General features: G+C 42.1%; 1 protein-coding gene across 4 annotated transcripts; it reads left to right on the top strand.

The window, feature by feature from the left end:
• Positions 1 to 3059: 3059 nt before the first annotated feature.
• CNEP1R1 (CTD nuclear envelope phosphatase 1 regulatory subunit 1) lies at positions 3060 to 19659 on the top strand. Of its 4 annotated transcripts, none has more exons than XM_027620005.1 (6): positions 3060 to 3198; positions 4277 to 4348; positions 7114 to 7187; positions 11477 to 11586; positions 11718 to 11767; positions 18307 to 19659. In XM_027620005.1, the coding sequence occupies exons 1-5, from the start codon at positions 3174 to 3176 to the stop codon at positions 11761 to 11763; spliced, it is 327 nt and encodes a 108-aa protein (XP_027475806.1). In that variant the 5' UTR covers positions 3060 to 3173; the 3' UTR covers positions 11764 to 11767; positions 18307 to 19659. The 4 variants fall into 4 exon arrangements, with proteins under 4 accessions (XP_027475806.1, XP_027475805.1, XP_027475804.1 ...); XM_027620004.1 differs by having other exon boundaries at positions 11713 to 11767; XM_027620003.1 differs by lacking the exon at positions 18307 to 19659 and adding an exon at positions 11908 to 12036 and having other exon boundaries at positions 11713 to 11767.
• The last annotated feature ends 3572 nt before the right edge of the window (positions 19660 to 23231 follow it).

Below are 23231 nucleotides of genomic sequence, written 5' to 3'. Positions count from 1 at the left end.
CTGAGTCACCCAGGTGCCCCAATTTTTTAAAATAAATAAAAATGTATGAGGGGGCTCCTGGGTGGCTCACTTGGTTAAGCATCTGCCTTCAGCTTGAGGCATAATCTCAGGGTCCCGGATTGAGCCCCACATTGGGCCCCCTGCTCAGCAGAGGAGTCTGCTTCTCCGTCTCCCTCTGTCCCTCTCCCTGCTTGTGCTCTCTCTCAAATAAATAAATAAAATCCTAAAAAAAAAAAAAAAAGTATGAGGATGGGGTGCCTGGCTGGCTCAGTAGGTAGAGCTTGCAACTCTTGGTCTCAGGGTTGTGATTTTGAGCCACACATTGGGTGTAGAGCCTACTTTAAAAATAAATAAAACCTTAAAAAATAAAAGTGTATGAAGAGGCATATGACTTGTCAGAATCATTTTAGAAGGTATAGCCATGGAAAAGGTATGAAGATTATTACTGCAGTTACTTTCAGGAGCCATGGGAAGGTTCTGAACACAAGAATAATGTGATGTTTCAGTATTTCACAAACCACTGCTTGGGACGAGGGTAGAAGGAGGGGAACAGCTGAGATCATTGAAGTAAACCCAGGTTATATGATGGTCTGGACCAGAGTGGGTGTAGTTAGTAGAAGTAGTGAGAAGTGGTTCAAGTTTAAATATGTTGAGGGCAGAGCCAACAAGGTTTGCTAAGTGATCTGATGTACCTTGCTGAAGGAGAGAGAGAAAGGTCGATAGTAACTCCAGCTACAGGGTTGGAGTTGATCAATTTATCTGCTCATCTATAAACTCATCTCTGAAATGGGTTTGATAGACACTCTTGGACTCAGAGCTGTGGTATAGGGTTTAAAGGAGCTACAGCACTCCTGAACTATAAAAGGTGTCATGCCAGACCCCCTAGGAAAATATAACAAACTTTAGCTATTGTCCTGGACTTCCCTCTTCAAAGTGGATCTTCATCTCACCCCTGATGTTTTCAGAAGCTGGTGTTTTATCTTGTTTTTACGCGGAATTCTACTCTTGCAGAGGGCAAGAGTTAGTTGTAGATATCTTTGCATTCCCAGTTTATGTCCCAGTGCCTGAATATGTATTACTTAAGTGCTTGTTGACTATCTTCTTGCCAAATCTCATTGATACGATGTTTTTACAAATCTATTATCCATTGATCTCTCCAATACCTTGGGTTCCAAATTTCTTAACCTGACTATGAGGCCCATTTTCTTCCTCTCCTCCGTTACTGCCTCTTAACCCCCACAATCCATACATGTATTTGCTGGTGACAAGCTAAGAATGTATACCCTTTCAAAGACACGTTCAACATTTTTTGAGCACAGTTGAGAATGAAAGAGGAGAGGCAGCACCCATGAGATAGTCCTTGGTCTTCCTTCTGTTGTCCCAGGCTCTTGCTAGAAACTTGCATACCCCATCAGGCAAACAGAAGACCTGCCGTTACAGCAGGTCTCTTTGGCTTTTTTTTTTTTTAAGATTATTTATTTAAGTAATCTCTGCACTCAGTGTGGGGGCTTGAATTCACAACCCGAGATCAAGAGTCACATGCTCCACCTACTGAGCCAGCCAGGTGCCCCAACAGGTCTCTTTTGAAGGCAAGTTAGCAAAGCTCCCATTTATCACAAGACGTTGTACTTGTCCTGTTCCTCAGTCCGCCTCACTCCTCACCTCCCCAGGATCTTGCCCAGGAGAGCCTATAACAGATATTCAATAACCACTCTAACAGTGCTGGGTGCCAAAGGGAGAGGTGATGAACAAGACTTGGAGATGGAGAAATGGAGCATTGAGCAAGAAGCGAAAATTGATAGTTTGACTTAGGGCTTAAATTTATTTATTTACCCCTCCTTTAGCTCACTGTATGGCACTACCCTGTTAGTTCCTTCATACAACTATCTTTATCTGAAAGCAATTACTTATTTGCATGTTATTTTTTTTTTAAGTAAACTGTACACCTATCACCTAACGCCACACTCAAACTCAGGACCCCAAGATCCAGTTGAATTACTTATTTGCGTGTTTATCCCCTGCTATAATAGGACAGGAATCTCCTCTATCTTGCTCATAACTGTATCCTGATAAAAATACAGTGCCTAGAACATCATGCAATAACTAGTTCTTGAATGAATGAATGACCACAAGGAAATAAACAAGAAGCATTTTGACTAAATATAAATGTAGTCAGTATCTTACAGATTTTGTTTTTAAGTTCTAGGTACTAGGGCTCATACTTTGTTTGCCTTTTTTTTTTTTTTTTTTAATAGTGGCTCTCCTCCCAGGTGCTAGGCACATGCCAAGCTTTATACTTATTGTCTCATTTAATTGCCCAAACCACTCTTGGGAGTAAGCACTCTTTTTTTTTTTTAAGATTTTATTTATTTATTTGAGAGAGAGAATGAAATAGAGAGAGCATGAGAGGGGGGAGGGTCAGAGGGAGAAGCCGACTCCCTGCTGAGCAGGGAGCCTGATGCGGGACTCGATCCTGAGACTCCAGGATCATGATGTGAGCCAAAGGCAGTCGCCTAACCAACTGAGCCACCCAGGCGCCCTTTGTTTGCCTTCTTTATGATTTATGAAAGTTGGTAAATTGGAGGAAATTGGGTAACGCGAGAAAAAAGTAACCAAGGGAGAAATGGGTTGAGTTGGGTTATCAAAGAAAGAGGTACTTTAACCTAAATCCATGATTTGGGCTCTAATTAGTTCTGTACTCCGTTGAGTCCTAGAGGGGCGAGCTAGCTCCTTCCTTTCTGTACTCCTCGTCAGCGATCAGAACATTGCCCGGAATATAAAGGGTGCTCAAATATTTGAGGAATGAAAGAACCAGACAGGAAAAGAAGAATATACTTAATTGAGCTGGCTCGGAGAGGCTGCAGTTCCTCCCCGGGCCAGGAGGCGGCGCCAGCGTTACACCAGCCCGGCCGCCGGCAGTTCTTGGTCCCTCCGGCTGACCGTCCAACGCTAGGCCCCCGAGGCCGGTGCAGTAGCTAACCAATAGAAGACCGTCTTAGTTGTGGGGTCTGGCAGAGATGCCCAATGAACGTAGCGGGTATAGGCAAGGGGCGGTGCGACGGGGAGGGGCGGAGGGAAGCGGTTAGAGGTGGGAGTTGGCGTTGCGGGCCGGGAGGGGCCGTGGAGCTGCGATGCGGAAGGGACCGCGGCGGTGACCGGAGCTGCCGCCCGACATGAACTCGCTGGAGCAGGCGGAAGGTAGAGTGGGTCTTCTGGGTCGCCCGGGCTCCTCCCGGAAGCCGGCGAGGCTCTGAAGGGGCTGGAGTCGCGGAGACCCCGCCCCGGGCAGATGAGGCCGCGAAGGATGGACTGAAGGGGCTGGGACCTCGGGGGCCGCGGGGGCCGGGCCGAGGGGCGGCCGGAGGCGGCCGGACTCCCGATTCCGGCGCGCGCGGCCTCCGGGGGCGCTGGGGGACGTTGCGTCAGCTCTCCCATCCCCCCAGCCCCGACCGGGAGCCCCTCGCCTGGGCTACTTTGTCTTTTATTCATTGGCAAGCATTCTGTGCTTTGTGTATGCTAATTCACTTAATTTTATTTCGATAACCCCGGGAGTTGTATCCTAATTCCTGTTGTGGTTTCTGGTTAACTGCCACAGTAAGGGAGGGCCTCTTGATCTTTTAAAGTTTAGAAGACGCAACTGTGGAATGATAGCCCACCTTGCTCACTCAGGAGCACCTCGGACGCCCCTTTTAGAAGGCCTCCGAGCTTGAGCTCCAGTAGTGCCCCGAAGATCACCTGTAACCCGTTCTGTGGGAGGAAAGGGGAGTGTCCACACCCACCCGTTAGCCGAGTCAGAAATCCAGTAAGACTAGACGGAAAGCGTAGCCATTAATTAAACCTAAGGGCTAGAAATCGGAGTCGGGTCATTGCGGTCAAACAGACCTCGAAGACTTTGATGTTAGGGAATACGTTGTTCTAATAGAAAGTTCTTGGTTCCAACGGAATTAAAACTCGACCTGATTTTGATCCTTTTATTTGCAATCCCCAAAATTCTAGCTTTTGGCGCCGGCTGAGGCTGCTGCTGATTTTCCACATACCATTTTACGAAGCTTCTAAAAGTGAACCAGCCAGTTTCCTTATATGTGAAATTGGAATTAAAGAAACCTAATGTTTTTGTCAAGTGCTTAAAGCTGTCATAGTAAAGGAAGTAAACAGTGCAGTGATACATGTAAGTTGGTGTGTAAGACCTGAAGCAGTTAGAGTATCTAAAATTTCATCTTAATGGATGCAAACTAGTAAGAGTGGCTAATTGGAAAATTGAAATCTTTTTACCTAGATCTCAAGGCTTTTGAGAGGAGACTTACAGAATATATTCATTGTTTGCAACCTGCCACTGGACGTTGGAGAAGTAAGTTCTTGAATGTTTCTTTAAGGCGAAATAAACTGACAGTTGGTACTTTTATCCCTGCCTGGCAATGATTTGCTTTTGTGTAAAATCTTTTACTGACACTCTACTAAACTGTAAGATTTCCTTTTGTTTTGACAATTTTAAAATTTATTTAACTTTGTAAACAACGCGTCCTAAAGAAAAAAAAAACTTTTGTAAGATTTTATTTTTAAGTAATCTCTACACCCAGTGTGGGGCTCGAACTCACAACCCTGAGATCAAGAGTTGCAAGCTCTACCGACTGAGCCAGCTAGGCACCCGGACCAAAGAAATCCTAAAGAAAGGAACTGGTTGTGCTAAAAGAACTATTTCGTGTGGTTGGATTTTCATTTTTCCATTAAAATACATGCACTTCTTTTTATTAAATACTACAGTATTTAACACAACACACATAATAATTTCAGGAGGTTTTTTAGCAGTTTTACAATTTGCCTACAAACTATCGAAATAAAGTTCTGTTGAGGAAAATCATATTTAACACTCGCAAAAGTTATGAAATTACCCTTGGTTGATTTTAGCAGAGCATGATTATGTTGCTTTGCGGCCTATCCTAATAAATTCGCATTATAACTGTTCAAAATATCATGAGTACTACGAAGTATGATTTGAAAGAATGGTGATTATTGCCCTGTGGAAATACTTAGGAAATGCAGATAAATACACAGGGGATGACCTCAGCAAACAAAATGCTTTGCTAACTTATGCTGGGACCAGTCTTAGTCTCTTGGATGTGTGTTACTGAAATTTAATTCCTGCCAAGAGGAAAGTACAACAGCACATGTTGAAAACATGTTTTATTTCAAAGCGTAATTCAGTTTGTGGGACCAGAGAGCACTATTGAAGTTAGGAGTCTTTTTCTATGTCAAGATTTTATTAAATCTGTCTGCAAAGTTTTATTTGTATGCTGTGAGAGTTCTGGTTGGTCAGAATTTACAAGTAATGATATTTTCAGGTTCTTTGGCTTAAGGGAGGAATTACCCCTAAAAACTTATTTCACTGCTACTTGAATATCTTTTAAAATGTATATGATGCTGTGGCATCTTACAGTGAATGTACTTTATTTTTTCTGTGATTCATGGTCTCAGTGCTTAAATATAAATGACATCAGCTTGGTTAATGTACCAGTCAAAAGTTTGTTTATGAGGTCCTTGCCAGTGGGTTTGCTTTTGCTTCATTTTTCAAAAGAAAAATCTGCGTAGTATGATGTATTTCTTATTGGAAATACAGCATTATAAGGAATTGAGTTTAATCTGTTCTGAGCTGAGAGCGTAATTTTGAAGTTTTGATTCTATACTTAAATACCTAAATTAAGATTGTTTTCCTGTGACTTGCCTCTTCTAAAAGTATATCGCCAGGAATTCTAGGTAAAGTTTTATCTAGAATAAAGTTTTATTGCTCTGTGAATCTTGATCTCTGTATTTTAAAACTGTATGTGTCCTAACTGAAGGACAGTACCTTGATATCCAGAATATTAACTAGGTCTTGGTGCCCCTTTATTATTTTCTAGTAGTACCATTTATTCCTTTTTTTATTTATTATTTTTTTCTTTAAGATTTTACTTATTTTTTTAAAACATTTTTTTAAAGATTTTATTTGTCAGAGAGCGAGAGAGCACAAGCAGGGGAAGCTCCAGGCAGAGGGAGAAGCAGGCTCCCCACTGAACAAAGAGCCTGATGTGGGACTCGATCCCAGAACCGTGGGATCATGACCCGAGCCGAAGGCAGATGCTTAACTGACTGAGCCACCCAGGCGTCCCTAAGATTTTATTTTATTTATTTTTTAAATTCTTTTTTTTAAGATTTTATTTATTTATTTGACAGAGAGAGAGACAGTGAGAGCAGGAACACAGGCAGGGGGAGTGGGAGAAGGAGAAGCAGGCTTCCTGCTGAGCAGGCAGCCTGCCGAGGGGCGAGCCCACCGAGGGGCTTGATCCCAGGACCCTGAGATCATGACCTGAGCCAAAGGCAGACACCCAACGACGGAGCCACCCAGGCGCCCCAGCATCCCTAAGATTTTAAAGTAATCTCTACACCCAACGTGGGGCTCGAACCTACAGCCCTGAGAGCAAGAGTCACACACTCCACCAACGAAGCCAGCCATGCACCTCTATGTGTCATTCATTCTTAAGTTTTGTTTAGGATCTATTTAGAATTCCTAAAATAATTTTAGCTTAATGGGGAGAAAAACTTTCTGAGTTCTACCATCAGTAATTCCTACCCTGATCTTCCTTTAAGTCTCTGAAGAAAATCTGGTACTGATCGGTGTGTTCCACGTTCTTGACACCAGCCGTTGTTTAATTCAACAGCAGGCAGTTGTCTGTGAGGCAAAATCCTCTAGTCAGGATTTCTCAGTGCGTTCATAAAAGAGTCATTGTTTGGTTTGTTTATAGTAGAAAATGAGAGGTGTTTTTTGTTTTTTAATTTTATAAGATCTGCAAAATCAGCACAAAGCACATCGAAAGTTCCTACTGCTTTTAATTTCATTTATCTTCGTAAGTTCTGACTAAAGTAATAATGGGGACAATATCATCCTCAGTTACTAAGGTTCATAGTATTTAAGAGAATTCCTCAAGGTCGTACAGCAGGTTTCCTAATTCCTCAGTCTAATGCATTTTCTGTTTAATAAAGTGCTGCATCCTTTGGCTGTCATTGATTAGGAACTGGTGGTATTAGTATAAATTTATTAACAGTTAATTCCTTACTAATTTCGTGTTTCTCTTTTATCAGTGCTTCTTATAGTGGTATCTGTCTGTACAGCTACTGGTGCCTGGAACTGGTTAATAGATCCCGAGACACAAAAGGTAAAAGTTTCGATTTAAAATCTTTACTGGATTAAATGAGATAATGTAGCAGTGCTTTGTTCATTGTAAAGTATTAATCACATGCTACTTATTATTACTAGTAGTGATATTGATCATTATATTAAATATATGTCTTATATTAATTTGCTTAAGAAAAATTTTGATTGTTGTAGATTATCTTTTTTTTTTGAAGATTTTATTTTTTTATTTGACAGAGGGAGACACAGTGAGAGAGGGAACACAAGTGGGGGGAGTGGGAGAGGGAGAAGCAGGCTTCCCGCTGAGCAGGGAGTCTGATGCGGGGCTCGATCCCAGGACCCCGGGATCATGACCTGAGCCGAAGGAAGACCAGCGTCCCAGGCGCCCTAGATTAAGTATCTTTTACAGGGAAAAGGCCTAAGAAATACCCCACTTACACTACTTCTCATTCATTTCTGAACTTCTTACATATCTTTTTACATTTCACATTCACACTTTGTACATATTTCAGTGTAAAAATTGTCTTCTCCGTTGTTCATTTAATATCTTCTGTGCCAGCTTTTAAAAATTATAAAATACCATTTTCTTCCTTTCTGTTTTTAAAGATTTTATTTATTTATTTGAGAGAGAGTGAGAGAGAGAACCCAAGAGGGGGTAGGGTCAGAGGGAGAAGCAGACTCCCCGCTGAGCAGGGAGCCCGACGTGGGACTCGATCCCAGGACTCCGGGATCATGACCTGAGCCGAAGTTAGACGCTTAACCCACTGAGCCACCCAGGCACCCAAAATACCGTTTTCTTCTATGGCTTATCTTGGTAGTACCCTTTGTCATCCCACAAAGCATTTGAAATGATTTTGCAGGAAATATGATAAAAGAGCAAAATTTTAATGTAATAAAACATCAAAATGGGGGGGAAGGTTAGACTAGAGGGTCAAAAATAGGAAGGAAACCAGGTCACAGACAAGGCCATGTGGGCCACCACACTTGCCAGAACTGAGTTATAAATTAGTCTCTGTGTTACCTAATCAATAAAGTCGCAGCTAGTTCCATTATTTTCCCTCTCTGTGAAAAGAACACATGTATGAGTTCCATAAGCTAGCAAAGTTTTTGTTCTCCGCATTTATCTTTAAAAGAAATTCCCTGCCTGAAATTTAATATAGGAAACACTGAGAGAGCTCCCATTGGGCACTGTACAAGAACATCCCTATACCAAATGCAATAAAAGGTTTCATAATGTTATTTCTCAAAGCATCCTTTGATCAAATCTGAGAGCATGTTTCTCAAAATTCTACTTCTTTCTACTAACTTGTGCCTTAATTTCAAACTAAGGTTTTTTTATTGGAGAAGCAGTAGTCTCCAATTTTGCAGTGAAGTTTTTTTTGCCTCAGTGCAGCTTTATTTAGGTAATAATGATGTAAGTTTCTCAAATCTCAGACCCACATCCTTTTTTAAACTATTCATTAGGTAGACTACTTCCAGTAGCTTTATTTATAATCTGTTAGGTTATACAGAAGAAAAACCTAATAGCAAAGCTTTTGTTAGCAGTCCAAATGGCAATTCAGGCAGCCAGGATTTATTTAGCATGTAGTCTCCCTGACTTTATCCATTGGGGTGGAGATATAAAAGAATAGGAGGTAAGGGAGGTTGGTGATGGAATTTTATGTCAATAGAGGGGTTTTTATGGCAGATAGGAAACTCTCTCCTGTGTTCATTTATAAAAGTCATATCTTAAGGCTGTGCTTGGTGCTCATCTTCAGGGGAAGAGTGAGGAGGCTGGCAGGAAGATTGAAAAGGTCTATCTTGGGAATTGAATCTGACTTCTAATTGGGAAAAATATAAGCTGATTTCAGCTAGTTGAGATCTTAATAAAACACAGAATTAAATGTAATTTGAAATAGGCCCAAAACTCTGTAGTTAATGTAATTTTCTAAATTAGGTGAGAATATAACTATTAGCCTAAGGGTTAACTCTTTATTTCAGTATTTAATAACCTCAAAGCTGATAGGGGCTTTAAACAGCAATTGTCTCTAGCAGAAGTTGCAAACTCAAAAGCCAGTGCATGACTATCTGGAAGAACCCAAGGAGAGAAGGAATAGAGCAAGCTGGAAAGTACATGAATGCCTGAATGGTATTTAGATGCAGTTGATTATTGCTATGGAGGAAAGAAGGCCACTTTTGACTGATCTAATTAAAATTAATGCATAAGGCATTATATGTGCTTACACTGTGCAGGCCGCATGAAATCTAGCTGGCCTGTGGGAATTAAACTGTCCTTGAAGGTTTTAAGAAGACATTCCTCTGGAATATTAACCCTTTTTCAGAATTTCATCTGGGAGCTGCTTCTCTCCTGATGTTTTCAGCCTCTTGTTTCTTCATTTGACAAATTTATTTAAAATTTATTTAAAAACAGCTTGCTAGGCCAGCTACCTGGTGCTTTTTGCAAGTTTAGTTCTCCATCTTGAAATATGTATGCATCTCTTGGTATAAGAGTGGAGTATAGATGCCTTTGGATTAATTCTGTTTCTCCCATTTAGTTTCTAGTCCACTTGATTTCTTTTTCAAGACTCTAAACACATCTTTCCTTCTTTAAACTATAGTGCTATTCCCCACTAGTCTGGCTTCAGTGCCCATTCTTGTTCCATTCCTGGATCCTGGACTCCTGTCTCTACGTACTCACATTGTCTTGTTTCCTGCTATCATCTGATTATGCCCAGATCTGAAATTAGCTCTTGGTTTCTCTTAAACGCTCATTTTTTTTAAGATTTATTTCTTTATTTGAGAGAGAGAAAGTGAGCGCATGCAAGCGGGGGGTGGGGGCGGAAGGAGAGAGAGAATCTCAGGCAGATGCCCAGCTGAGTGCGACATGAGGCTCAATCTCACAACCCTGAGAATATGACCTGAGCCGAAACTAAGAGTTGGATGCTCAGCTGACTGAGCCACCCAGGCGCCCCCCCGCTTTTAAAGTTTTATCTAAGTGATCTCTACACCCCATGTGGGGCTCAGACTCACAACCCCAAGATCAAGTGCCCCTAAACTCTTCTTCTTTATAGGTAGCTACTAATCATCTTTCCCTGCTTGAGTGTCCTTTGGCCATTTAAATCTCAGTAGCTTTGATGATCCCAGGGTCCTGGGATCGAACCCCACGTCAGGCTCTCTGCTCAGCGGAGCCTGCTTCTCCCTCTCCCTGCTGCTCCCCCTGCTTGTACTCTCTCTCTCTGTCAAATAAATAAAATATTTTTAAAAAATAAAGAAAGAAAATCTCAGTAGCTTCAGAACCAAACTGACTTTTTGCTTCCACAGAGAGGGGAGGATGATACTGGAGCTGAATCTTGTACGGCCACGTAGGAGAGGAGAGAAGGAATACCTTCGCGTGTGTGTGGGCACAGCAGGAGAGGGTTACACTGGGCCAGGCAATGAATGGCAGAGTCTAGCCGACTCGTACAAGGAAGCTTTTTAACAGAGTAACTAGATCACTTTTGACTTGTGTTTTCATTGACTCTCAGATCAGAGACCTTATCTAAACTCATTCAACAGTATTGATTGAGCACCTATGTTTGCCAAGCACTATTTCAGATACTGGGAGAATAGAGATGCACAGGACTGTGCCTCTACTCTTGTGGAATTTACAGTCTTCTGCTTTTATGTACGTGTGTATGTATGTATGTATGTATGTATGTAATCTTTACACTCAACATGGAGCTCGAACTCATGACCCGGAGAGCAAGAGACATGCTCTACCAACTGAGCCAGTCAGGTGCCCCCAGTCTTGTGCTTTTTATTTATTTTTTATTTTATTTTATTTTATTTTTTTAAAGATTTTATTTATTCATTTGAGAGAGAGAGAGAATGAGAGACAGAGAGCACGAGAGGGAAGAGGGTCAGAGGGAGAAGCAGACCCGCCCGCTGAGCAGGGAGCCTGATGTGGGACTCGATCCCGAGACTCCAGGATCATGACCTGAGCCGAAGGCAGTCGCTTAACCAACTGAGCCACCCAGGCGCCCAGTCTTGTGCTTTTTAAATTGTTTTTTACCAGGAAGTGTTCAGTAGGATGGTTTTTGACTATAAGAATGAGTTTTTAATGGTTCAAGTCTTTGAAATGAATGGAGGGAATATTGCTATATTATCTTGCTACATTAAAGATTTGGAACGTATATTTTTATTTTTATGGAACAACAAAACAGAAGTAGGATCATTTTAAGTTCTTCAAATCCTCATATTTCGGATGACATATTTATGCATAAATGGGGAGGTAAGAATTAGTATTGTTCTGACATTTTGAACGTTTTTATATTTCAAACTCTTCTTTTCCAGGTGTCTTTCTTCACATCATTATGGAATCACCCATTTTTCACCATTAGCTGTATCACTCTAATAGGCTTGTTCTTTGCTGGAATACACAAGAGGGTCGTTGCACCATCAATGTATCCTTTAACAGAATTGATTTTTATTCTCTGAATGAAATTAAAGCACCTTCTTGATCATCTAGGTGTTGTGTTAAAAGCTTATTCTTCATATGATAAATTTTCCTTTGACCACATTTTTTTCAGTATAGCTGCTCGATGTCGAACTGTATTAGCAGAATACAATATGTCTTGTGATGATGTGAGTATCTTTTACATTAGAAAATTATAGAGTGCATGAGAGGACTGACATGTTTTGGCTTAAGTAAAGCAGACATTAATAAATTGTCTACATGGGGCACCTGGGTGGCTCAGTCGGTTAAACGTCTACCTTCCGCTCAGGTCATGATCCTGGAGTCCCGGGATCCAGCCCCACATCGGGCTCCCTGCTCAGTGGGGAGTCTGCTTCTCCCTCGGCCCTTCATCCTGCTTGTGCTCGCTCTCTCAAATAAATAAAATCTTAAAAAAAAATTGCATGGCTTAATAGTGGGAAATGTTCCTTATAGTATTGATCCTAAGAGCCATATTTACATCTCAGAAATTGAGATGCATCTAATAATCTGTAGTATCATACAGTTTAACTGGTAGAGTTGAGAGTATTATATATATATATATATTTTTTTTTTTTTAAACACGTAAGCTCTGTGCCAAGTATGGTGCTTGAACTCATGACCCTGAGATCAAGAGTCACATGCTCTACCACTGAGCCAGCCAGGTGACCCCAGTTTAGTCTTTCTTAATGACATAAAATCATGATGTGTCTTATGATTGAAGCCATCTTAAATTCAATATACGGTGGTTCTTATTGGCCAAAAATGGCTTGTTGGGTGTTGGATTTGTAAACTTATTTATCTCATGGTATTTGGTATGTAGGATTTTTTTTTAAAGATTTTATTTATTTATTTTTGAGAGAGAGGGAACACAAATGGGGGGAGGGGCAGAGGGGGAAGCAGACCCTCTGCTGAGCAGGGAGCCTGATGCAGGACTTGATCCCAGGTCCCCGGGATAATGACCTGAGCTAAAGGCAGGCACTTAATCGACTGAGCCACCCAGGCGCCATTTTTGTAGGATTTTAAATTAGATCTCAAATTAATTGACAGACTATGCGCATATAAACCGACTGTGTTTTTAAAAGTTAATCCTGTATTGACATATTAAGAGTATCTCAGGTTTGATTCACTTATTTATAAGGGTATTTTTACCTTCAAGTTAAAAAACTATCAAATAATACTTAACCCAGTATAGAAAATTAGAATAAAGAGCAAAAAAAAAAAAAAGATACTAAGCCAGGAAGGCCACTGGCTCAGTGAAGAGAATAAAGACTAAACACTTTGATTTTTTTTTTTTTAAATTAGCGGATAAGGATAGTATTTCAAGTCAAAAGGGAAGAAATGGACTAATAGTGTTGAGGCAATTGGCTTTTCATTTGGAAAAAGGTGAATTTAGTTCTCTCCTTTGCATCAGTTAAAAAGACTAGATTCCAAATAAAGTCTTAAATATATTTAAAAAGACATCCCATAATTAAAACAGGAAAATATGTATGAATGTTCTTGGTTTTTTAAGATTTCTATATTAGAATGATAAATAATAAAACACGCACATAGACGAGTTGGGGGAAGGGTAGAGGAAGAGAGAAACCCAAGCAGAGTCCCTGCTCACTGTGGAGCCCAACATGGGGTTCGAGATCGTTACCTGAGCTAAAACCAAAAGTTGGGATATGTAACCCACTGTGCCACCCAGGTGCCCTAGAGAGATGAATATGTTTATGATCTTGGTGTAGAAAAACTTCTTTTTAAGACCCAAAACAAAACGCCATCATGGAAGAGGTTGGATACCTTTAATTGTACCAACATTTGAAAATTTTGTACAGCAAAAGGCAAAAAATGAGCAGTGATTAGAAGAAAGTATTTGTGGGGCGCCTGGCTGGCTCAGTTGGAAGAGCATAGGACTGTTGATCTCGCGGTTGTGAGTTTGAACCCCACGTTGGGTGTAGGGGTTACTGAAAAATATAAATTTAAAAAGAAGAAAGTGTAAGATACCTAATAGAGAATAGAATACAAAATATTTAAAGACTTATTAAAAATCAGTAAAAAAAAAAACGGATGCCTGGGTGGCTCAGTCAGTTAAGCATCTGCCTTCGGCTCAGGTCATGATCCCAGCATCCTGGGATCAAGCCCCCCAGAAGGCTCCCTGCTCAGCGGGGAGTCTGCTTTTCCCTCTCCCCCTGCCTGCCTCTCTGCCTACTTTGTGATCTCTCGCTCTGTGTCAAATAAATAAAATCTTTTTTAAAAAAATCAATAAAAATAGTACATTTGAGATGTGGGAAAAGTGAAGTCATATCATAGAAGTGGGAATATAAATAGCCTCATTTGTAATTGCGGAAATGCACAGTAAACCTGAGTTTTCTTTTTCTTTTGATTTTTTTTTTTTTTAAAGATTTTATTTACTGAGAGAGAATAAGCATGAGTGGGAGGTCCGGTGTGGGGCAATCAGAGGGAGAGGGAGAAGCAGACTTCCTACTGAACAGGGAGCCCATGACAGGGCTCGATCTCATGACCCTGAGATCATGACCTGAGCCCAAGGCAGATGCTTAAGTGACTGACCCACCCAGGCGCCTCTAAAACTGAGTTTTCATTTGTCTTACCTACCTTCACATTGGCAGCCATAGAGTCCAGTACTGTGGTGAAGTAGATGAACCCATGCACTGCTTGTTGAGAATATACACTGGGATAGCCATGGTGGAGGGCAGTTTTCATCATTCTCATAAAATGTAAAATTGGCATGTCTCATGACCTAACCATTCTACTTCTCTCCATCTACCCTCAGTGGGGACCATCACATGCACACAAGGGAGTCAGGTATGAGGTCGTTCATTGCAACATCCTTTGCAGTAGGGAAAAAATGGAAAACAGTTTTATGTTTCCCAACAAGGGGAATGGTGAAATAGGCTGTGGTATAGCCACATCACAGGACCGTAAGTAAATCTGTAAATACGGGCATGCAAGGATCTCCCAGACATGTTAGGTGCAAGACATAAACTACCAAACGATACACTTAGTTTGGTATCTTTTTTTTTTTTTTAAGTTTTTTTCCCCCACTACCATTTTCTTTTTAATTCTAGTATAGTTAATACACAATGTTATATTAGTTTCAGGTGTACCATGTAGTGATTCAGCACTTTGGTACATCACCCTGTGCTCATCATGACAAGTGCACCCCTTAATCCCCATCACCTGTTTCCCCCATCCCTTCAAGCCATCTCCCCTCCTGTAACCATCAGTTTGTTCTCTGCAGTTGAGAGTCTGTTTCTTGATTTGTCTTTTTTTTTCCTTTGCTCGTTTTTGTTTGTTTTTTCTTAAATTGCCCATATGAGTGAAATTATACAGTATTTGTCTTTCTCTGTTTCACTTAGCATTACATTCTCTAGCTTCATCTATGTAGTTGCAGATAGCAAGATTTCATTTTGTTTTTTATGGCTAAATAATACTCCAGCGTGTGTGTGTGTGTGTGTGTGTGTGTGTGTGTGTGTGTGTGTGTGTGTGTGTGTGTGTGTGTGTGTGTGTGTGTGTGTGTGTGTGTGTGTGTGTGTGTGTGTGTGTGTGTGTGTGTGTGTGTGTGTGTGTGTGTGTGTGTGTGTGTGTGTCACATTTTCTTTATCCATAAAAAAGTTTTTTTTTTTTTTAAGATTTTATTTGTTGGGGCGCCTGCGTGGCTCAGTCGTTAAGCGTCTGCCTTCGGCTCAGGTCATGATCCCGGAGTCCCGGGATCGAGCCTCGCATCGTTAAGCGTCTGCCTTCGGCTCAGGTCATGATCCCGGAGTCCCGGGATCGAGCCTCGCATCGCATCGGGCTCCCTGCTCCGCAGGAGGCCCGCTTCTCCCTCTCCCACTCCCCCACTTGTGTTCCCCCTCTCGCTGTGTCTCTCTCTGAAGGAAGTTTATAAAACATAATTGAGCATTAGATACTTATACACTGCTGTGTATAACACAGCACAAGCGGGGGAGTGGGAGAGGGAGAAGCGGGCGTCCCGTGGAGCAGGGAGCCCGACGCGGGGCTCGATCCCGGGACTCCGGGATCATGACCTGAGCCGAAGGCAGACGCTTAATGACTGAGCCACCCAGGTGCCCCAGAAAAGTTTTAATTATGAAAATTTCCAGACAAAAAAAATGAGTATAATGACCTGTGTACCTGTTGGTTAGTGTCAGCAATAGCGAGCTCATGGCCATTCTTATTTCATGTGTACCCCTGCCCACCTTCCTCCATCAGATTATTTTGAAACAAATCCCAAGTAGTGTGTTTTACCTTCAAATATTTTAGCACATTAGAAACACCAGATTTTTTAAAAGATTTATTTATTTATTTTAGGGAGAGAGTGGGGAGGAGAGGCAGAGAGAGAGAATCTCAAGCAGGCTCCCTGCTGAGCACAGAGCCTGACACAGGGCTTGATCTCATGACCCCAAGATGACCCGAGCTGAAACTAAGATTTGGATGCTCAACCGACTGAGCCAGGCAGCTCAGAAACATCAGATTTTTATTTTTTATATATGTGAATGTAAATATGTAGAACACAATCTGGAAGAATTCATCCTAAAACTGGTTTCTTCTGTAAGAGGGCTAGAATTTGAGATAGATGGAAGGAAGGATTTTAGCTTACCTATATTTGAAAAATTTTTAAAATTGTTTGCTTATTTTTAAGTAATCCTATACCCAACATTGGGGCTTAAAGTCACAACCCCAGGATCAAGAGTCATGCTTCACCGACTGAGCCAGCCAGGTGCCCCTGTATTTGATTTTTTAATAATGAGATTACATTAATGTGTTATTCATGTAATTTAAAAGTGTAAAATAGATTTAAACCATGGATAAAACAAATACTGGTCTATTCACACAGTGGAATACTATATATTTTTTATCATCATAACAATATAAAATGGTACAAATTACTGGAACATAGTAACATGGATGAATCTCAGAAACACATTGAGTGAAAGAAGTAGATGCAAAAGAACACACAGTCTATGATTCCATTTGTTTAAAGGCCAGAGACAGGCAAAATTTATGGGAAGAGGTTATGTCTATGTAAGGAGTGGGGCTGCCATTCACCAGAAAGGGGGGTGGAGGAACTTTCTGGGTGGGGGTGATCTGTAGCCTGATCCGGTTGGTGGTTATGGCACACGCGCGCGCGTGTGTGTGTGTGTGAAGATTTTTATTTAGTTAGTGCACGAGCAGGGGGAGGGGCAAAGGGAGAAAGAATCTCAAGCTGACTCCGCACAGAACCTGATGTGGGGCTCAATCTCATGACTCTGAGATCATGACCCGAGCCAAAATCAAGAGTTGGACACCTGAGGGATGCCTGGGTGTCTGTCGGTTAAGCGTCTGCCTTTAGCTCAGGTCATGATCCCAGGACCCTGGGATCGAGTCCTGCATCGGGCTCCTTGCTCAACAGGGACCCTGCTTCTCTCTCTGCCTGCCGCTCCTTCTGCTTGTGTGTTCGCTCTGACAGATAAATAAATAAAATCTTTATTTTAAAAAATTTTTTTCAAGATTTTATTTATTTATTTGACAGACACAGTGAGAGAGGGAGCACAAGCAGGGGGAATGGGAGAGGGAGAAGCAGGCTTCCCGCCGAGCAGGGAGCCCGATGTGGGGCTCGATCCCAGGACGTTGGGATCATGACCTGAGCCAAAGGCAGACGCTTAACTGACTGAGCCACCCAGGCGCCCCTAGAGCTTAATTTGTTTATTTGTTTATTAATTTTTTTAAAAGATTTTATTTGTCAGAGCACAGGTAGGGGGAGTAACAGGCAGAGGGAGAAGCAGGCTCCCTGCTATGCAAGGAGCCTGATGTGGGGCTCCATCCCAGGCTCCTGGGATCATGACCTGAGCCGAAGGCAGACGCTTAACTGACTGAGCCTCCCAGGCACCCCTAGAGCTTACTTTGAAAAAACAAAATAGTTGGCCTTACAAGAGTTGTATCCACTTAACACTGAACATCAGCAGTGTATAAGTATCTAATGCTTAATTATGTTTTATAAACTTCCTTTGACAAGGAGCATGAATTTATACATGTTGGGATTTTATTCATAGGATCGATGGTCAGATTTTTAGGTAGCCAGTGGACAGGGAGTTCGTCAAATAGATTTATTTATTTATCTATTTATTTTTAAAGATTTTATTTATTTATTTGACAGAGACACAGCGAGAGAGGGAACACAAGCAGGGGGAGTGGGAGAGGGAGAAGCAGGCCCCCCCGCCGAGCAGAGAGCCCTACGCGGGGCCCGATCCCAGGACCCTGGGATCATGACCTGAGCCGAAGGCAGACGCCCAACGACTGAGCCACCCAGGCGCCCCCAAAAAGATTGTTTTAAAGTAATGAAGATTTTAGGGACGCCTGGGTGGCTCATTTGGTTAAGCATCTGCCTTCGGCTCAGGTCATGATCCCAGGGCCCTGGGATTGAGCCTCACATCAGGCTCCTTGCTCAGTGGGGATCCTGCTTCTCCCTCTGCCTGCTGCTCTCCCCTGCTCACTCCCTCTCTTTCTAATACAGAAATAAAATCTTAAAAAAAAAAAAATGATTTTAGGAAGAAAGCTCCACACAAAACTTTGAAAACATAACTATTAATTGCTTAACCTTTACTTCATATAGCGGGGTGTTCTGGTACCCTTCAAGGTTTATGGATAGGTGGTGATGTTTTTAATGGAACTGTGTATTGAAAAAACTTTCCCCCCCCCATTTTTACAGACAGGAAAACTCATTTTGAAACCTAGGCCTCATGTTCAGTGACAATCTGCGCTCATTGTTATGGGACCTAAAACAGCCTTTCTTCAAATAAGTGATACAGCAAAAAGCCATAAAGGATTCCTTTTACAGTTGGATCTGTGAAGGTCATAGCAACAACTGACAAGAAGTGTGCAATATTTACCCAGATGATCTCCATGATGACTTGCCTCGTCCGTGCTGGTACCTTTGATTATCTGTTACAGTATTAGTGTCACTTTAGTACTTCAGACCCTGCAGAGACTTTTGCAGATGAAGTATGTCTGTATGTTACTAAGTTAAACTTAGAACCTCATCCAGTTTTTATAATGTATTTTTGCAAACTACTGTAAATAGCAAATCAATGCCAATGTCAAAGAGGGAAGCGTTCTGTGGACTTTGTTCTCCTGCACAGTATCGTAGGGGCATGTTTGCCATCCCCACGGCTCTTTGAACCCAGCTATCTCACATAGCTGTGCCTTTCATTCCCCACCCCTCGGTTTTAATCATAATGCAAGAAAAACATCGGATTGAGTGTAAACTGAGGAAGACTCATCTCCATTATGTTGTGAGAAATTAATAGATGTTCTGAGAAACCATTTTTGTTAAACCAGATAGTGAACTTCAGCCACTCTATGGTAACCATTTCCAGTTTGTTCTTTTCCTTGAATGCTAAATATACTTTATATTTTTTTAATAATTTTAAGAACACTCCAAAAGCTTCTGAACATACAAGTTTAGTTATAAATTATGTACTGCCTGGGAATTTGATAGTCCTCGTTCTAGATCACTGCATCTTCGCCGTGGCGGGCGGGCTGTTACACTGGTGGTGCGTGGGTGTGATCAGCCGCTCTGTCACGGGGGTGACTTGGGAGCAGCGCCCCAAACTACAGTCTACAATTCTCACTGTTCCGAGAGTGTTAATGACATACTGTGTATGCATTTTAGCCACCTGTACTATAATTGCCCTTTATCTTAAACTATTGGGATTGCTGTAAATATTTTAAAGAACTGGAGGTGCCTTTTACCTGTTTATTAGAAGATTTTGAAAAGGTTTAAATTATTTCATGAGCAGTCTTTTAAATTCCACTGGACATAAAGCTGAAAATTCACTCACAGGACAAAAACTTTTTAACAAGGCTACTATTTAACTTAACTGTGTTCATCTTGGCTTTCACCTGTATAAGATTTTATTCTTGAAACTGCAGCAATAAGAAAGACCCTCTGCTCCTAGAAAGTCATCAGAGGGTATTCTATATATTCGGCACTGTTTGATTTTCTGTAAATTTTGTAGGTAAATATGTGCATAAAAATAAATACTTTATATATAATTAGTGATCGGGCTTTTTTCCTTGATTCATGTTAAAAACATGCCACATGTGTCAGATACAGGCTAGTTCCAAATGAGATATCTTACTTTAACTCTTCCTATAAGAGCAAGTTTCAAGTAGCAATTGTAGATCTCCAGTTTATTAAGCTGTGATTACCTTTAATATGTCTTACTTATCATTGTGTAATGACATTTGGCTCCTAATCAGGAAACGCAGGTCTCCTCCATTGTGCTTTACAAATTTGGATTGACTAATTTCTCTAAAAATGTAAAGCAGAAGAAGGATTTTATAGATCCTTAATCCTTTTTGGAATAATCAAGTACTTTGAATATTTAATGAGAGCCTTGAATCTTTTCCCCTAGAAAAATACACCTGTGTGTGTACATATACTTTGCATGCTTTCAAGGATTTCCTTCTTTTTTTCTTAAGATTTTATTTATTCAGGGCATCTGGGTGGCTCAGTCGTTAAGCGTCTGCCTTTGGCTCAGGTCATGATCCCAGGGTCCTGGGATCGAGCCTGCATCAGGCTCCCTGCTTAGCGGGAAGCCTGCTTCTCCCTCTCCCATTCCCCCTGCTTGTGTTCCTTCTCTCTCGCTGTCTGTCTCTCTCTGCCAAATAAATAAATAAAAATCTTAAAAAAAAAAAAGGCTTTATTTATTCCTTTTGAGAGAGAGAGCACAAGCCGGGGGTGGGGAGAGCAGAGGGAGAGGGAGAAGCAGACCCCCCCACCAAGTAGGGAGCCTGATGTGAGACTCAATCCCAGGACCCTGAGATCATGACCTGAGCCGAAGGCAGATGCTTAACCAACTGAGCCACCCAGGCGCCCTGCTTTCAAGGATTTCTTGATGTTAGACTGCTTGGAATCTGTTCACTCCAAGAAAGAAACTTTTGTTCCAAAGATTTTTCATCCCCTTAACTTCTAGCAGAACATTTTCCAAAAAATTCCGGTGTAGTTGAAATGGACAAAGTATCACCCTTTCATGCCCCCTTCCGCACTATCAAAATTGCTGGTTGAGTCCAGCCCCATATTACAGGTGAGGAAGACAGTCTCAGATTTTCAGAGTGCCTTTATTATGGCTCTCCCCAACTTATTAAAGACAGAACTAGCACCAGAATCCAAGTCTCTTTACTCAGATCGAAAAGATGTTTGTGTGTGTGTGTTGAACTTAATTCAGGAGCCATTAGAATGTGATGATTAAGAATGTAGATTCTTGGGGCGCTTGGGTGGCTCAGTTGGTTAAGTGTCAGTCTTTGGCTCAGGTCATGATCTCAGGTTCCTGGGATCGAGCCCCGAGTTGGGCTCCCTGCTCAGCGGGGAGTCTGCTGCTCCCTCTCCCTCTGACCCTCCCCCTCAACTCGTGCCCTCTCAAATTAATAAATAAAATCTTAAAAAAAGACTGTTATTCCAGAATTTCTGGATTTGAATCTCAGATGTACTACTTGCTTGTTTTGTGACTTCAGGCAAATTATGTAACCTTAGTTTCCTCATTTATAAATTGGACATAATGCCAACCATCCAGGTTTATATCAAGTATGCTACAGAGTCTGTACTCTCTAAATCTAGTTGTTAAACTAAATCCTAAAAGAAAACAACTCATTGTTGGAACTTTACCCAGTGTCAACATCTCAGTTGAGATAACCATGCAGAAATTCTGCTTATCTTTTGAATCAAGCAAACTTTTTTTTTTTTAAGCTTTTATTTATTTGACAGAGAGACACAGCAAGAGAGGGAACACAAGCAGGTGGAGTGGGAGAGGGAGAAGCAGGCCTCCTGCCGAGCAGGGAGCCCAGTGTGGGACTTGATCCCAGGACCCTGGGAACATGACCTGAGCCGAAGGCAGACGCTAAACGACTGAGCCACCCAGGTGCCCCAAATCAAGCAAACTCTTGAATAGTGGACTGAATGCAAAGAGAAAGGATTTTTGGCCCCTAATGATTAAGAAACCTAAAATGGTTCTAGGTGTTTTCCATTTAAGCAACCTCACTGAAAACATCAAGGCTTGTGACTCCCCGATAGTGCTGTTTTTTGAAGAGCTCTTTTCTCCTTTAGAACTGGACTCTTGATTGATGTTTTCTTTAAGTTGTGTGGTTTTTTTTTAAGATTTTATTTATTTGAGAGAGACAGTGAGTGAGCGAGAACACAAGCAGAGACAGAGGGAGAGGGAGAAGCAGACTCCCCTCCTGAGCAGGGGGCCCGATGCGGAACTTGATCCCAGGACCCTGAGATCATGACCTGAGCCGAAGGCAGATGCTTAATCGAATGAGCCACCCAGGCGCCCCTAAGTTGTTTTTTTCTTTGTTTTGTTTTGTTTTCTTAAGTAATCTCTAGACCCCATGTGGGGCTTGAACTCAAGACCCTGAGATCAAGAGTAATGTGTTCTGGGGTGCCTGGGTGGCTCAGTCAAGTGTCTGCTTTTTAGCAGACATGAAAAATGTGTGAGGTAGACTCTGCCCTCTCAGCCCCCCACATGCAGACCAATGATCCAGCAGTTACCATGTTTTTTTAAATGCTATGACAGGTTAAGTGTAGATGCCCAGGGGAAGGGGGTCCAGCCTGCACTGGGCTCTCTAAAAAAGTTCTTTCCAAATGGATCTGAAGGGTCACTGGGGGCGCACACACGCAGTTTTTGAGTGTGGCTGGCAGCATGGAGTTGGAGAGGGGTTGTGGCGAGAGATGAGACTGGAAGGGAGTAGGAACCCGGGGTGAGGAGTGCTGCGAGGGCGGTGGGAGGCCACCGAGAGTTTTGAGTAGGGTGGTGAAAACTGGGTTTGCATTTGATGACGACTACTGTGGACTGAAGGGACATGGCCTGGGAGCTGCTGCTACAGTGCAGGGGCTCTTGGACTTGCACACACGTGGGCTCTTGATTTGTGTTCGGCACGGGGGACCAGAGGAGTGAGAGCTTTTGGAAGTCACATGAGTGTGGCCCAGTGGGAGCCAGAGAGGGGTAGCACTTGAGCATGAAGCCCACCACCCTTTCTTGTCCCATGTACCCTGTTACAGAAATAAAGGTTCTGTGATCACCCATTTTGGGAACATCCTCCTCTTGGAGATTCCCCGTGCTCCAAAGTTTATTAAAAGCTTCAAGAAGCCCTGCAGTAGAGAAACGGCTTCTGCCTGTTTCCCTGCCATTTTGTGACCTGTTAGCACTCACTGTGGATACTTGGTTTCTATCTACCAAGCCTCCTGTTGAGTACTCTTGCTGGGTTTAGGGAATAGCAGCCAAATCAGTCCAGCTTCTCCCAGACAACCTAGAACACATCCTTGACTCCTTTGCATCTAGGACGTGGCCATGTGGGGAGGCTGGAAAGCTGCGTTTCTGTTTCAGGGTGCTTAGTGGTGCTTGCTGGTGGTGGCCCCGGTTTCATCAGGCCAGTTGGATGGCATGAGTTTGGGCTTTTTTTTTTTTTTTCTAAGTTTGGTCTTAGACTGGTCTCTGTAGACCTCCCCAAAATTCTCTGAGTTACCCAGTGTCCTTTCAGTGATACGTTTCCTGTTTAATCAAAGTTGGCTTCTCCTACTTGCGACTAAGCCCCTGACCTACACAGAAGCAGTGTTCCAAGGAGCACACTTTGAGG

The sequence above is a fragment of the Zalophus californianus genome, chromosome 17 (assembly GCF_009762305.2).
Source record: "Zalophus californianus isolate mZalCal1 chromosome 17, mZalCal1.pri.v2, whole genome shotgun sequence".
Classification (NCBI taxonomy): Eukaryota; Metazoa; Chordata; class Mammalia; order Carnivora; family Otariidae; genus Zalophus; species Zalophus californianus.
The sequence above is the reverse complement of the archived record's forward strand: the minus strand, read 5'-3'. Positions and strand labels throughout refer to the sequence as shown.

Bases quoted from the DNA above. Each gene is read 5' to 3' on its own strand.
- CNEP1R1 (XM_027620003.1), top strand. From the start codon at position 3,174: ATGAACTCGCTGGAGCAGGCGGAAG. The intron at 7,188-11,476 runs GTAAAAGTTTCG...CTTCTTTTCCAG, and splicing joins TAGATCCCGAGACACAAAAG to GTGTCTTTCTTCACATCATT. The intron at 11,768-11,907 runs GTGAGTATCTTT...CCTTCCGCTCAG, and splicing joins ACAATATGTCTTGTGATGAT to GTCATGATCCTGGAGTCCCG.